Source organism: Nymphalis io, chromosome 14 (assembly GCF_905147045.1).
Source record: "Nymphalis io chromosome 14, ilAglIoxx1.1, whole genome shotgun sequence".
NCBI classification, from domain to species: domain Eukaryota; kingdom Metazoa; phylum Arthropoda; class Insecta; order Lepidoptera; family Nymphalidae; genus Nymphalis; species Nymphalis io.
This window is the reverse complement of record NC_065901.1, coordinates 12,573,590-12,590,606: the sequence shown is the minus strand read 5'-3', so window position 1 is coordinate 12,590,606 and position 17,017 is coordinate 12,573,590. Positions and strand designations below refer to the sequence as shown.

Genomic DNA, 17,017 nt, shown 5'->3' with positions numbered 1-17,017 from the left:
TCATCATTAAACACTTCAAATTTGAAACCAAATGGTCTCATATCATATGAGTCATCTCTTTCATACGTGACTTTGGCAGAATATTTTGCGCTCAAATAGCGTAGATACGCACCGAAAAATGAAAAAAAGTTAAAAATAAACCTAAAACATACTCGCTATATAACATTTTGTATCCTGTGACGTTGTAGTGAAAGTTTTTAGCTTCTTGCGGTGACCGGTGAAGTGATGATAAATAGTTACCTCGCTCGCCTGACTTCTTTGAATAAATAAAACAAAGTCAAACCTTTTGTCAAATGTTTATTTAAATAATGCTAATAAATATCATTAGCTTAAATTATTTTCTTGGAACGAATTCAACGTTCAAAGTTTCTCCGGACAGTAACAATAACCCACACTTATCCATCTTAATATCTGCAGGCTTAGGCATGTGCGGACAAGGTTTGATGCTGTAATTAAGTACGACTGCCGCCAAGCCAAATTGTATTGTCATAAAAGCGAATCTTTTGCCTGAAATATAGAAAAAAACACGTATTAAACGAATACGGAAAATTGATTTTCATAAATTCACAAAGTATTATAAGTACGAGTACAGCAGTATTTATCCTAATCTGGTAAAATTGCTCCGAAATATTGTTAAGAATATAGTGTATTTTTGGTAACATTTTAATCTGGTAGCATTATAATTCATCATTTGTAATACAAAATTATTTATCAAAGAATGCAGTTACGACATAAAGCTGAATAGTACTACTCTCCGTTCCTTTACACACATAATCAGAATGGACGGCAATCCCACATTACACAACTACGCAAACTAATGCGTAACGTGCTTTTCACGGCACGTTACGCAACTTCCAAACTTCAGCAAGAGAATATTTCCTCAGGAAAACCCATTGAATTTTTACTGACCCGACTCGATTTTTGGACGATCGGCGATGAATCGACGATCTGCGGCCTTATATAGTTATATAAAGTAGCTGGTAACTACTTTATATAACTATATAAGGCCTTGATGATTATACCAGATTTAAATTATGTTACGACAGCAATAAATAAGATAAAACAAATGTTTTATTTTATAAAACATAAATATTTTGATTAGCAAAAAAGCGTAACTATCAAGTTTTCGCACTCTTCCTAGTAGAGCCAACATTCTGTTTTAGTAGTCTTCTTTCTTCCTTTAGTCCTCTTCCTTTTTTTTAACCTTCGTGCTTAATCTTTTAAATTATACCATTTAATTATTACTTGTACAATAAAAAACAAACACTATTTAATACTGGCTACTTTGAAGATCGATATATTCCAAAGGCGATATATTCAAAAAACAAATTCAACAGTTTATTATATTATTATTTATTAATATCAGTTTATTTATGTTATAATACTAAAAAAATGCGAAAAATATATTCTTACCAATGCAGCCTCTTGGTCCGTCTCCAAACGGTAGATAAGAGTATGGTTCGATTTTAGATTTGTTTTCTGGTAGAAATCTATCAGGATCGAACTTGTGAGGCTCAGGAAAGTATTTAGGGTCATAATGCATCCCAATACTATTGATATAAACAACGGTACCAGATTTTATTGTTAATTTTTCATCTATGTTGTAGTCATTCGCGGCTATTCTGTCGAGCCAACCCATTGTTGGATATTTTCGAAGACCTTCTGTAAAAATTTGATTAAAAATATTCACTTAATGGTTTTTTACCTATGTATGTATATGTATACTACCTACGTACGTATGTACATATGTTTACTGGTATTTAAGAATAAGCAAAATATTGACGATAATTTTCTGATACACCACATTTGTAAAGCATGAATTGTAAATTTATCAGTAATATCAGAGTTATTACATTCATTACAGTGTCTGAGTTACGTCTATAGAGCTTATCCAGATAAGACGTTTTACGTGCGAATCTAGAGTGTATGCACGTTCTTACTGCTTTCGTATATCACGTTCCATTTTAAATATTTTCTTAATACGTCCACTCGCAGCAACAATCGCGCATTTCTTTGGACGCAGCTGGATGAGTATTCCTTGTACTGAACTAGCACGCAGAAAGTTCAAGCAATTTGCATGCGATTTATGCACGATTGAAGGTGGACGAATTATATACAATTTTAGTAAAACGCCTCATCTGAACATGCTCGAACTTTCTTAAATCTGTCGACAATAGTTTAGATCGAAGAAAAAAGACAGAAAGACTGTCAACACAGATGCTAGACAATATACTCATAGCTGAATGGGCTCTAATACGATAAAACTCTGTTGACAAATGGTAAAGCAAAAAAGCAATGTCAACTGTAAATCTCCCACAACTGGGTTAAAGCCTGCTCTCATTTTGAGAAGAGGATTTGGAGCATATTCAGTCTCAATCAGTTCAGAGCTGTTCCAATGCCGGTTGATGGATTCACATGTGACAGATTTTGAAACACCACATGTAGGTTTCCTTATAATTTTTTCGATCACCACTGAGCACAAGATAGCTTAGGCATAAACACAATCGGCGTGGAGAGCCGTAGCTTTCTTCTGTGAGACCATCATGGTCCAGAAAGAGACAGCGGAGTGGGAATGGGAAAGGGCCGACCCTGCTTTGCGGAGACGACGTTGACGTGGTTTCTGCCCTCCCACAGCTCCGACGCCCGTGGCTTAAAAGATAGGGCGTAACCGTTAATGCGCGAGATAGGGACCTCGCGTGTCCTATTTTAGAAGAGGATGGCGGCCGGGATGGCCTCACGCTGTCGTATGCACTAACGAGAAGTGCGTGGGGGGCGAGATTACCTTCGCCCCTGCGAAGAGCTCAGCAGAGCCATCTGCGGAACACAGCGCGGGAAAGGCCGCGGATGCATTATATCAACACGATCCCGAAGCCTCTCCAATCCATGCCGAGGACGGCCATCGCAGTGGTTATAGTGATTAAGAATCCCACATAACCCAGTTAATTGGACCCTTATGAAAGCGTACCAATGCGTGAAAAAAACCCAAAAGGCATAAACACAAATTAAGCATATAAAAATTCAGTAGTACTTACCTGGATTTGAACCAATTTTAACCAATGGCCACCGGTGGCCGGTGGTGGTATATAATAAATATATTTTAAATTATATTGTTGTGTTCCGGTTTGAAGAGTGAGTGAGCCAGTGTAATTACAGGCACAAGGGACATAAAATCTTAGTTCCCAAGGTTGGTGGCGCATTGGCTATAAGCGATGGTTGACATTTCTTACAATGCTAATGTCTAAGGGCGTTTGGTGACCACTTACCATCAGGTGGCCCATATGCTCGTCCACCTTCCTATTCTATAAAAAAAAAAAAAATTTACCTTTAATAACACAATTGAGATATGTTAAATTTGATAGTATGTTTGTATCAAAATTTTCACTTCCATTTTGTTGCGCGGCTTCGAATAATTCTTGATATAATTTATTCTAAAATCAAAAGGACTATTAAAGTTACTGGACAGCGGCACTCACTTCTCCAATGAAACTTTTAAAACGGTGATCTACGGTTTTTTCCACTGAGCTAATAATATCTTAGAGGAAAATAACTAACAGAATACGAAAAAAATCACTTGCAAGAATAAACTACGTATAATATCTATCTATCATCATTTAAAAAAAAAATTAATATCTACAAGTTATAAATTCTAATGGTATGTCTATTGTTTACAATCATATTATTAATAAAAAAAAAGAATGATCGCCCCCTTGGTTTAAAAAATTTGATCACTATACATTTGTGCTTTTGCATTTCATTTATTGATAAAACTTTACCATTAAGAACTCAGAATCCTGTGATTGTTTTTAATAAAATTATATAATATAATAATTTGGTGTAATAAATAAAAATGCTGAAGCGTGTTAGTGAAATATCTTTGAACTGTAAACACTTTTAATGTATACTGGTATGTATTACATTTACCTGTAATATAGGATTGTATGCCAGTTCATATGTAATGAACGTCAAAGCCGATCCTGAAGTTTCAAAGCCACCGAGTAAGAAAATAGCAGCTTGAGCAATTATAAGGTCGTCTGAGTAACCTGAAATTAGAAGAATATATTAATTAGTTTAATTGAATGAAGGTAGGATAACTATATATTATTTTAATATCGTTGACTGCCTCGTTGGTCTAGTGGGTATATGATGCGGAAGGCCTGGGTTCAAATGTCAGTTTGAGCTAGTAAAAAGTTATTGTTTTTCTGTCTAAAATTCAGCCCCGAGTCTGAAAGTTGAAGAGTATACACTCCCGTGATTAGGAAAGCATGTAAAGCAACTCTTTCCGGTCGTATCGGATTGCCGTCCCATCGGATTTTAAGAGTTAGGGAATAGAGATTGCTCCTGTATTTGCGCTCGCACTTGTGCTCTATAATATCTCCTGCACAGTTGGCTAATCTCTCATGAGATTGGCCAACTGTGCTAATAATTTTTAATTGGTTAATTATTTGTCATTCTACTTAATAAACTAACTACTACATATTTTACCTTCATTTTCTTGTTGAATTTTAATCAAAATTTCAAGTAGATCTTTAGCATCTCTTTGATTTGTTTTACGTTGTCGTGTTACGGAATTAAATATTTCCTTAAAGTATTTCGTTGCAGCCCTTGGAAAGAATTTAAATCTGTAACAAGAATTATGTATTATTATCAATGTTAATTAATTTTATATATTTATATTGCTCACAAACCATAACATAGTTATTTTTAGAACTTAGCCTTGAGCCTTATTAGAAATGTACTATAAGACCATTTAAACTAATATGAGTAAATACAATTATATAATATAGATACAACACTCGTTACGAACGAATCGATACATTATTGAATAAAAATTTTAAAAAAAACAATTGATATACATATAGTCATAGAAAGCGAAAATATATAACATGTAATAATATTATATATTTAAAAAATATTAACCTACCTAAAAAAGTTGGTAATTTCTGGAAAAAAGAATATGCTAAACCATGAGATGCCTCTATAGAGGGTAAATGTTGCGAAGTCATTTGTGACATCCCTAAGAGGTCCGACACCTGTGAGGGTCGCGTCGCTTTTAACACCAAACGCAGATGAACCAATTATATCGGTCGTGTAATCTACGTACATTCTCTAAAAAATAACATAGAAAAATATTATTTTACAAAGAAAAAAAATAGATTTTTATTTCTTCCTTTACGGCAACCTTGCTAGTTTCGAATATGGTGACGAAGGTGGCTGGCAAAATTTAATTTCATTTTGAATGTTCTGTTGCATGGAACAGTAAATTTTAATCCAACTTTTACGAGTATAATATAGTCAATTCGTTATGACTTGTCAATCACTGAATCTAAATATTTAGATTTGCTGGTAAAAGAACCAAAGCATTTCTACGAAGGAGAAGAAATCAAGCAGACAGCAATTGGTACGGGCAAACGACTGATGATTATTATTGAATAACTGGTGTGTAGGCCGTTAGATACCAAAGATAGAATACCTTAATTATCTTATTTTTGTTTTTGTTTATGATATTAGGCCACTTGATGGTAAGTTGTCACCACTAGTCATAGACTCCTGCATTATAAGTTATATTAAACAATCCTTACATAGCACATGAGCCACATACCTTATAATTAACTATAAGGAACTGATATGTTATGTGCCTCTAATTACACTGGCTCACTCGCCCTTTAAACTGGAACACAATAATACTAAGGATTGCTATTTGGCGGTTTAGTATATTATGAGTGAGTGGTACTTATAACTTATAATACGTCTAGAGAGATACCGATATTGCTGTACATTTTAGTTTAAATATTTTAGAAATGCAAATAAAACCCAATCCACCTTTATATACTTAAAAAATTAAGTGATTACCTTAAGATTAATCTTAATGTCGCGATCATTGTGGATCCTCTGAACCAATTCCTTAGCTTTGGTTTGCATTAAGTCTTGAAGAATCCTAAGCCTGGAGGTTGTGAACACGCCGCTAAGATGTTTTCGCATCGTGGACCAGATAGGATCCTATTCGTATATTAAATGCCATGAATATCAAATTAATAAAGGTGCATGAAGAAGTGCATTTGTACATTTAAATAACTCACATTTACTGTGAACAAATTAAGCCCTCCGATAGGGTCAGTTTCGCCACTGCTTAAGAAGCGATTCCGGAAGTTGCCAAAATTCTTGATTAGGATGTCGCGAGCAATTTCTGAAGAGTTGATGACGATACCAGGTCTCCAGAGGATCCAGATACCTATGTACGGGCTTTTCAGCTGTTGGTTCATTCGACGAAACCAAAGGCCCTAAAAAAGAAAAAACCGTGATTACATTTTAATTTATTATTATATTACATAAGCAAATGAAAAATATCTATTTTTAATTACTTATTAATAAAAGATACGGTATATTCTTACCTAAATAAGAAAGTAAGGACGTTATTGTAGTGTAGTATATAAGTAGCTGACACATGGTATTGAGAGCAGTAATAAATTTATCTTCAAACCTTAAACATCTACTTTATTTACCTAGTCCCGTCCTTACATGGCGACCCTGCCATTTAAGGTTCGGTTTCGGGTTCTAACGAAGTGCAGTATAACAATATAATGTCGCTCTGTGTAATATTGGACATTCGTGTATTTAATTGTTCGAACGTTAGTAGCGTCATAATACAAAATGGGCAAAGAACAAAGTAAAGAACAAATTGTGATTGCACAAAATGCCGCAGGAGGCGTGAATTCGGCCGACGTGGAGCTAATACACCAAAATCAGAAAGTGACAAATATAATTTTGGGTATTTTTTTTTTTTTTACTTTTAATTTTGGGGCCAAAGTTTGCCATATATAAATTATATAAACGCTGCCACATAAACTGGATGCGTCAGGAGATGGCCAGGAGCGCTTTCAGACGTTCGAGGCGTGGACCAGAGACTGGAGAAATAAATCAGGAACGTGTCGTTTAGGCTGGAGACGCATCAATAGATGCTTATAAAAAAAATAGGAGTGTAAAAGTGTGAAAAATATATAAAAGGAGAAGTGAAATAGTGTCATCAGCAAAGGTGTTATAGAATTATAGACAATAGATATATTCATATTTTATCATTATTTTTAAGTGTATATTTTTAAGCCGTTTCTTAAGATTTAAATGGATCATATATTAGATATAAAACATCAAATTGAAAATATAAAAATAAATTTAATTAAACTAAGTAAAGGGAAAAGAACTAAAAAGTTGTTAGAACAGAAATATTTAGAGGCAAAAGTTTATATGACGAATATATAAAATATCGTGACGAGTTAAACTTTAATGCATCTAAAGGGTATATAAAAAAGGAAGAGATAAATTACTTATTAGTTGCTTGCGAAGAAATTGAATCGTTTTATCAAAAAATTCAAACAACTTGTTTAGTTAGTGACCAAGATTTTAGCACCATGACTGACTTTGACATGAAAACTGCTACTTCTCTTCTACCTATTATGACAGGAGATGAAGAAGTTACTAAAAAATTAATAGATTGTATCGAATTCTATAGCCAAACCATTAGGAAAGAACATGAACAGTTACTTATTTCTTTTGTCCTTAAAACTCGTTTAACTAAAAATGCCAAATTACGTTTGTTATCTAACTATGAATCTTCCACAGAACTTATTGCCGACATGAAAAATAATCTGTTGACTAAGCAGTCAGCCACGGCACTACAAATAGAAATGTTAAAATCTAGACAAGGTTCGCAGAGTATTGAGGAATTTGGTAAGAAACTTGAGGATTTATTTGTTGAATTGACTATTTCCCAAGCTAACGGTGACGATAACGCGTTTAAAATATTGAGACCCGTAAACGAAAAATTAGCAATACAGCGATTCACCGAAGGTTTGAGGAACAGTCGATTAAGCACTATTTTAGCGGCCCGCAACTACTCAGAGCTGAAAGATGTTATAAGAGCAGCCAAAGACGAGGAACTGTCGCGTCAAGGCTCTTTTACATCAGCTGGAACGATTTTCACGACTCAACATCGAGGTAAGTACCAACCATCTTATAGGGGGCATAGTAGAGGTCGAGTATTAAACAACGCACGCCAACATTACACGCTAAATAGTTCATTTAGGCCGATGCCGAATCAAACATCTAGTTTATACCACCGAGGAAACAATAGAGGATCCACAAATAATTCTCGAGGACGCGGACATAATTTTGAACGTGCAGTATCGCGAGGTAGAAATAATAACGGAAGAAAACAGCATGGGTATCTTATGAATCAATCCCAAAACGATATACAGGTTACTACTTCGGAAAATAACCAAAACTTAGAGTTTTTTCGATCCTAACTTTATTCTAGCATGCAATACATATAATAATTTCGTAGAGTTTACAATATTAGGTACCAAATATAGAATGCTAGTTGACACGGGCGCCTCGATGTCAGTGATTAAATACGATGTAATAAGAGATAGGAATATTCCAATACATCCAAAACGCGTAGCCGTAAATGGTATTGGTGGCACCTCGTACACCGAGGGCTATGTTTACATACCGTTTACCTTATATGGAATAGAATTCAAACATAAGTTTTATGTCTTAAAGAATTTGCCTTGTATTCAAGATGGTTTAATCGGACAAGAATTTTTAACTAATTATAATTGTGTATTAAATTACGAAAATAATACATTTACTTTAAATAGCTTCGACAAACCAATTACGCTCTCCTTAGGTTTAGGAAAATTAGGTAAAAATACATTTATAAAGGTACCTCCGAGGTGTGAAAAGTTTTTTCAAGTTGATTCTTATTTGAATGAATCGTGTGTTATATTTCCCAGAGAATTGTGTGAAGGTGTATTTATCGCTGGAAGTATCTGTCAACCGAAAGAGGGAAAAATATTTATTCAAATTTTAAATACTCGCGAAACAGAAATTAATCTTAGTTATTTTAGGCCTGAAATTGATTTATTATCGAATTATAATATTTGTTCGTTTAACAAAGAAAATTTGGACGGAAAAAGAGTTCGGAAATTATTATCATTAATTAAATTGAATCATTTGAACAAAGAAGAAAGCATTAGTATACAAAGCATTTGTGCGAAATATGCTGACGTATTTTTCTTGCCAGGAGACAAGTTAGGTACGTGTAATCTTTACGAACAAAATATACAACTAAAAGCTAATACGAATCCGGTCTATACTAAACAATATAGATTACCGTTTTCTCAACGTGATGAAATAGAAAAACAAGTTCAAAAAATGTTGGCCAATGATATTATCGAACCCGCTAACAGCGAATGGTCTAGCCCAGTACTATTAGTACCTAAAAAATCAGAAGATAATAATAAAAGCTGGCGTTTAGTGATAGATTTTCGGAAATTAAATGATTGTATAATGCATGACAAATTTCCCCTTCCGAATATAAGTGATATATTAGACTCACTTTCAGGAGCTATTTATTTTTCTCAATTAGATTTAACACAAGCTTATTATCAAACGAAGCTAAATGCTGACAGTAGGAAATATACCGCATTCACAACACCGTCTGGCCAGTATCAAATGACCCGTATGCCTATGGGTTTGAAAACCAGTCCTGGTTCATTTTCACGCTTAATGACAGTAGCAATGTCGGGACTTAATTACGATAAATGTTTTGTATATTTGGATAATTTAATTTGTTTCGGAAGAAATTTAGATAGTCATAATAAAAATTTGTTAGATATTTTAACAAGGCTTAGAAAAGTTAATTTAAAATTAAATCCTAATAAGTGCGATTTTCTTCGAAAAGAAATTTTATACCTCGGACACGTGGTATCAGCGGACGGCATTAAACCAGATCCAGAAAAAATTAAGGCGTTAATTAATTATCCGGTTCCTAAAAACGTAGACGAGCTCAAACGATTTGTAGCCTTTGCGAACTATTATCGAAAGTTTATTCCGAATTTCGCCCAAATCTGTATTCCATTAAATGATTTATGTCGTAAAAATGTAATATTTAATTGGGATAAAAACTGTCAAAAATCATTTAGTACTTTAAAAGAAATGTTAATGAGCCCTCCAATATTACAATATCCTATTTTCGATTATAATAACACATTTATACTACAGACAGACGCCTCAGGGTATGCAATAGGTTCGATTTTATGTAATGCTGATCGTAGACCAATAGCTTACGCCAGTCGTAGTTTAAATAAAGCTGAACGTAGGTATCCAACGATTGAGAAAGAGCTTTTAGCGATTGTTTGGTCTGTTAAATATTTTAGACCGTATCTCTATGGACGAAAGTTCATTATAGAAACAGATCATAGACCCTTAATATTTTTATACAATATGACAGATCCTTCCAGTAGATTGTTAAAATTTCGGCTAATACTTGAAGAGTATGATTTTAAGGTTACTTATGTGAAAGGGTGTGATAATGTTGCTGCAGATGCATTGTCACGCATAGAAATTAGTAGTGAAGAATTAAAGGCGATGAATGATCATATTTTGTCAGTACTTACAAGGGCACAAAAGAAGAAGCTTGATGAAAAACCTTGTAATTCTACTTCGGTTTCTAATATTTCTTCTGACGATTGGACTGATCACCCAAGAGTTGTAGAGATGTTAAAACTACCGAAGTATTACACGGAGTTGGTATTTGTGAATGAAGAAGAATGGAGAAAGTTTAAAAAATGCGTATCATTAGAGCGTGGTGATTATGCATACTCGTCGTCAAATCGTACAATTTTTGTGAAACTGTTTACCCAATCCCAGTGTACACGAGCTGTCTCTGTGAGGGAAATGGAATCATTTTGTATCGATTTAAAAATAAATACGTTATATGTAATAAAAGATGAGAATAATTTTCAAATAATTAAAGAGCTAGCTCAGGTTATTAATAAAATGCGTAAGTGGTCCGGACCCCGTTTATGCGTAATTAAAGGAGTTACAAAAATTATAGACGACGATACGAAAAGAGTTATATTAAACGATTATCATATCCTGCCCACTAGCGGACACGCAGGAATAAGACGTATGTTAAATAACATTCGTAAAAAATATTTTTGGCCAGGATTAGAGCATGATGTTAAGCTTTTTGTAAAAAAATGTAGTAAATGTCAACGTTATAAATATTTAAATACCATAAAAGAACCTATGACCATAACGGACTGTGGAAATTCAGCTTTTGATAAGATTTATTTAGATTTGGTAGGTCCATTGACAAGAGATAATAATTATAATTACATTTTAACGCTCCAATGCGACCTCACCAAATATGTCGAGGCATATCCGATAGCAGGTAAGGATGCGCGCACAGTAGCTACAACTCTAGTAAATAATTTTATACTTAGATATGGCATCCCTCGGCAGATCGTGACCGATAGAGGAACTGAATTTATAAATTCTACAATGGAAGAGGTTTGTAAAATTTTAAATATAAGTCAATTACAGTCTACAGCCTTCCACCATCAGACCTTAGGATCACTTGAAAATAGTCATAAACATTTAACATTTTATTTAAGAATGCAAGTTAACAGTCATAGTCAGGAATGGAGTTCATGGATTCCTTACTGGTGTTTTTCGTATAACACTTCTGTACACTCGAGTACAAAATTTACTCCATACGAATTAGTGTTTGGCAAACAATGTAACTTACCAAGTAATCTTAGGTCGACAATAGATCCAATTTACAATTTTGATGATTATGCAATAGAACTAAAATACCGGTTACAAAAGTCACAAAATGATGCTAAAACAAACCTCATAAATTGTAAAACTTTAAGAAAAATAAAATATGATAGAAGTAAAAACCCAGTGGAGTATAAACAAGGAGACTTAGTATTGGTTAAAAATGAAAATATTAGCAAACTTGATCCATTATATTTAGGCCCATATACAGTTGTTAAAGATTTATCACCGAATGTTGTAATTTTAGTCAATGGTAAAGAAAAAACTGTTCATAAAAATAGGACAAGACTTTATGTTGAATGATCATTAAACATATTGTTTATTAAGACTTGTGATTATGACTGTACCTATTATGATATTTGATATTAAATTTCAGCACTGCATTATTATACCTTTGTTTACATATTTGTTTTATTTTGTTTAATTATTATTATATTCAATTTTATTTTACTTTTTCATATTGTATTTTGATTAAAAAAAATGTTAATGTATCCAACATTTTTTTTTGTTTGGTAGGGCATGTAGTGTAGTATATAAGCAGCTGACACATGGTATTGAGAGCAGTAATAAATTTATCTTCAAACCTTAAACATCTACTTTATTTACCTAGTCCCGTCCTTACATTATAAGCTAGTATTATTTTTGTATCAGTGCGACACACCAATTTCATGAATCAAAATTTCGAAACGGTGGTAGCCTTGCATTAAATTCAATACATGACGATTCAAATGGCCTTGTAAACTTAATCGAATAAAGAATTATTTTATTGAATTTGCGTATCTCCGCATTGGTAATAATACTATTCTAATTTATTACGAAATACCAATAAACGACAATGGTTTAACAGTCATAGCAGAACTCACAGCATTTTCTCTCTGGATGAATGTGAGATTGCCTAGCACTGGAACTGGAGTTAGATGAGGAACGCCACGGTCCGCCCAGTATCTCTTGATTTTCAACCATTTTATATATAACCAGAATATAAAACACAGCCCAGCGCCAAAGAGAAGTGGTAGGTTCATGCTGAAATGTAATATTTAAAAGGTGCAACTGGTGGTTTTATGATTTAATGTCATGTTATACCATGCGAGTCATTTTGGGCCACTTTGCCCTTCATGGTAAAGCCAACCTGGCGCCGTTAGAGACGTCATCGAAATTCCAAATATTTGTACTAAATGTATACTTAATTTAATTATACAATGAATATATATGTATACCAATACATAGAAATGTAAAAGTAGTATAAAACATATTTCGAGGGACTTAGTCCCTCGAAATAGTCTTAGTCCCTCTAAATCCGAGGCTATTTTTAAATAGCGTGTCATCAACATCGCTTGCCTCACTTCGTCATAATCCGAGATGGCCTAGTGGTTAGAAAGCGTGAATCTTAACTGATGATCGTGAGTTCAAACCCGGGCAAGCACCACTGAATTTTCATGTGCTTAATTTGTAATTTTAATTCATCTCGTGCTTGACGGTGAAGGAAAACATCGTGAGGAAACCTGCATGTGTGTAATTTCATTGAAATTATGTCACATGTGTATTCTACCAACCCGCATTGGAGCAGCGTGGTGGAATAAGCTCTAAGCCTACTCCTCAAAAAGGGAGAGGAGGCCTTAGCCCAGCAGTGGGACATTAACAGGCTGTTACTGTAATTTATTTGTCAAATTTAATAAATAGTTAAAAGTTAAACTAAGGACACACAAGTCTAACAAACCACATAATTACCCTTTGTTGAATCAAATGCAGATTCTCACATTATAATTAAGATTATATATTAATATATATATATTAATATAAATAGGTTTGTGGTTATTAGTATTTTATAAATTATGTAACCACTAGAGTTTTGCCATAAACGTGTTGATGTTATTTATTTTGATATATTTTATCATCCTTAGGTCACTACATGTGTCTTATTTGACTGCAATTCTGCCACATGTCTATTCCACCAACCCGCATTGGAGCAGCGTGGTGGAATAAGCTTCAAACCTTCTCCTTAAAACAGGAGATTAGGCCTTAGCCCATCAGTGGGATATTCACATTCTGTTATTTTTACTTATAACCCTTCTAATCTTATTAACATTAAAATAAGGTTAAAACCAAACCATTTAATGAAAACTTCATTAAACCCTACAAATCTTTTGGCTCCAGGTTATAAATTGCACAAATAGCCCTCTGCATTATTCCTGTTAATATGTTTTTATGAACACATTCGCTAAAAAATCTTCAATTACATACTTCTGGGTGCAAATTATGAAAGTCAAAATACACAATGTCTCAAAATAGATTAAATATTGTTTAATTTGAGTATTTTAGAATAAATAAATATTTGTTAGCTTGCTTATTTACGGCATTACCTATATCCAACGGTGTGGATCGAAAGACATGAATAAAATAAATTTTGTTTCAACCCATTTAGGTCGCTATAAAATCTTCACGATTTTAAAATCACGTTATTATTTACATGTAAGGAGATACTCCGATGCGAGCGCAACAGAAAAATACAAATTATTGCTATTTGGCGGTAAAACATCTGTTAAATTGGTGATACCTAACCAGCCGGGCTTGCACAAAGCCTCACCGATTAAAAATATACCTGTTATGTATTTTTGGAGCGCGATTGTTTTTGTGGTCGGATTTTAATTTTTTTTTTTAAATTAAAAACTTGTTTAGGTGTGTTGCGCTAGTTTATCGTAGGCAAAAGACTCGTGGCTTTCACCAACATGCTAATGTTAATATAATGAAATCATTAAAAGTACAAACAATTTAAGTATTTCAAAAACTATATAAATACTTACTGTATATACAAATAATATAAGTATATTTTAACTATTATTTATTTAAATCAAGCTATATCATAAAAAGGCATAGAATTATAACTTGAAATAATATATAAAATAATAATAATATATTATACTTACAGTTATTATTTTTTGAAATATTACATCAGTATTAATTTAATGTATTTTTGAACTCACCTCACGACACAATGTCACACGGTATGTGCGCATGTACAGTTTGACTTAGAATCGGTTTAGAACTGTTGTTGGTAACATCCAATCTTGATGACCTTCGTTAATATATAATAATAAGCACTGTGTCCATTTGAAGCGTTAGTGACGCCAAGTAGAGCGATACATTTTTGATGGAAATATATTTGGAAAGCAGAATTTTAATAGAGATTAAGTGAACCAGTTTTTTTTTTTTTTGTAGTTCGAATAATGTTTAAAAATATAATGACTAAGAATATGCAAATAATAACAAAAAATAAAGAGACAACATGAAAAAGACAGCGCTCGATAACTCTAGACCTAGACAATCGAACTTATAAGTGAAAATCACTGACTAAGATATATGTATAACACCAATACATTGACTGTCAAATCCAGGGCTACAAGATGAAGGCGATTCAACTACGCAGAGGATTCGACAGGGGTATGTTATATCCCCGAAACTGATCACCAGAGTATTGAAAGAACTCTTCAATGCTGGATTGAACTGATTATGAAGTTGACGTAAGCGGCGAGTACATCACACACTTTCGATGGAATGCTATCTGGCTAATAGATAACCCCAATAAAAGGTCCATTAGTCTAAACTTGGTTTTGAACCCACAGCCTTGGTAATTTATATCTTATAAGATAGAAACTACAATACCGAGACTGTCCAAATGTTATCACAGTTATCTATAGCCTGAATAATAAATATCCTTTTTATCATTTACAAAACATTTTATCATCTTTATTGTATATTTACATAAATGTACAATTTCTATCGTTAAAAAAGGGATGCAAGTTAACAATATGTTATGGTAAAGCCACCTTTTTATCTAATAGGTAATTTAACTATTAAAGAAATCTCCATGCTATGATCGAAAAGGAAATCTCGTAGCCGAGAAGTAAGTAATAAAAGATAATGCGCAACACACGTGCGCGGGTGACTGCGGCTGCTTGAATGTGTCACAATTTGCAGTGGACGTGACGAGCTGGTAGGTCGGCAGCGTGACGGTAACTGGCCGCGATTCACGAATATTTTATTCTAAGCTTGATAGGTAGTAACAAATTAAAATGTTTAATTTAGAAATGTTATCTGAAGTACGATAATATTATTAAATACACTAACACGTGAACGGAAAAATATAGATTATATCGTGAAGAACTGAAAAAATACGATAAGTGTGGGCTATGTAATTGTTTATCTAATATATATGAATAATTAGGTATGTAGGTGAGGTATTTGTGATATTTGATTGCAAATATTACAAATACCTCTCACGTAGAAAGGGATTTCAAAATTAAGCCGAATTGATAACACGCCTTTCTAAAATCCGCTGAAAATAGAAACTGTGAACGTAAAACTGATTCTTCCAGAACACAATTTTTTAGTACTTCAGACATCAGCCATATTATGTATCTCACTCTTGCAAAGTTGTAACTTGATGTGCTATTCAGATACGTGTATTAAAGTATTACAATTTTTAGTTATTGTCAGTTATTTCTCTATGGAAATGGTAGTCTTATTAGTCTATATATGTATTTCATTTATTTTAATTCTAATATTACTTTGTAGTATAAGTATTAAGTAAATGAGATTTCAAACAATATGTGCTAGAGAGAGACAAGGATAAACGAAAGCATAGATTAATATATAATTTGACGGGCCGGTTGGCGTGGTTGGTTGACCTTTCACGGCGTACGTTGTGGGTTCGATTTCCACCCAGACAGACATTTATGTGCATGAACATGTCTGTTTGTCCTGAGTCTGGGTGTAATTATCTATATAAGTATGTATTTACAAAAGAAAAGTAGTATATGTAGTACATTAGTGGTCTGGTTTCCATAGTACAAGCTCTGCTTAGTTTGGGACTAGATAGCCGTGTGTGAATAATGTCCCAGGATATTTATTTATTTATATATTATTAATTCCGCACAGTAGACTACATACCAGCGTGCCTCCAACGATCGTCAATTTCGCAGTATAGGAAAGAAAAGAGAAATAAAATACTAGTACGACTCCTAGCGGTTATTGCGAGCACGTTGTGGGTTTGACGTGTCAGCGTTGTTATGTGATGTTTCACAGTGAAATAAATCGTGTTAAATATTTTTATGAATCTTTTAATTTGAACGCAATTCTGGGTATCATAATTTAGGACGGTTTTGGTTTTTGCTTGATTGATGTTTTATGACTATTTATAATTAATCTAATCAAGTATAAAAATGTGAAGTGACTCCGTCTACCTATTTATTTTTTTTTAATTATATCCTTTTAAGAAATCATTTTTAATCTACTTGGAGGTGAGCTTTGTGCAAGCCACCCACTCTAATGAGTGGGTGGTACCGACGGGTTATACGGTAGAACACCATTAGGTGTTCTACCGTATAACCCTATAATTGCA

The 17,017-nt window shown here is 33.5% G+C and overlaps 2 protein-coding genes across 2 annotated transcripts in view; both read right to left on the bottom strand.

The window, feature by feature from the left end:
• Positions 1-14,663, bottom strand: part of LOC126773234 (cytochrome P450 6k1-like) — a 43,599-nt gene extending 28,936 nt beyond the window's left edge. Inside the window, exon 1 of the mRNA XM_050493993.1 lies at positions 14,601-14,663. The gene's annotated coding sequence lies outside the window, so the exon portion shown is untranslated. The remainder of the gene's footprint in view (positions 1-14,600) is intronic.
• On the bottom strand, positions 281-13,191 carry LOC126773237 (cytochrome P450 6k1-like). Its single transcript, XM_050494000.1, has 10 exons — positions 13,173-13,191; positions 12,483-12,642; positions 6,078-6,278; positions 5,851-5,997; positions 4,922-5,106; positions 4,483-4,619; positions 3,922-4,040; positions 3,323-3,428; positions 1,414-1,662; positions 281-507 (listed from the first exon to the last, which is right to left on the bottom strand). The coding sequence occupies exons 2-10, from the start codon at positions 12,639-12,641 to the stop codon at positions 335-337; spliced, it is 1,476 nt and encodes a 491-aa protein (XP_050349957.1). The 5' UTR covers position 12,642; positions 13,173-13,191; the 3' UTR covers positions 281-334.
• Positions 14,664-17,017: the final 2,354 nt, after the last annotated feature.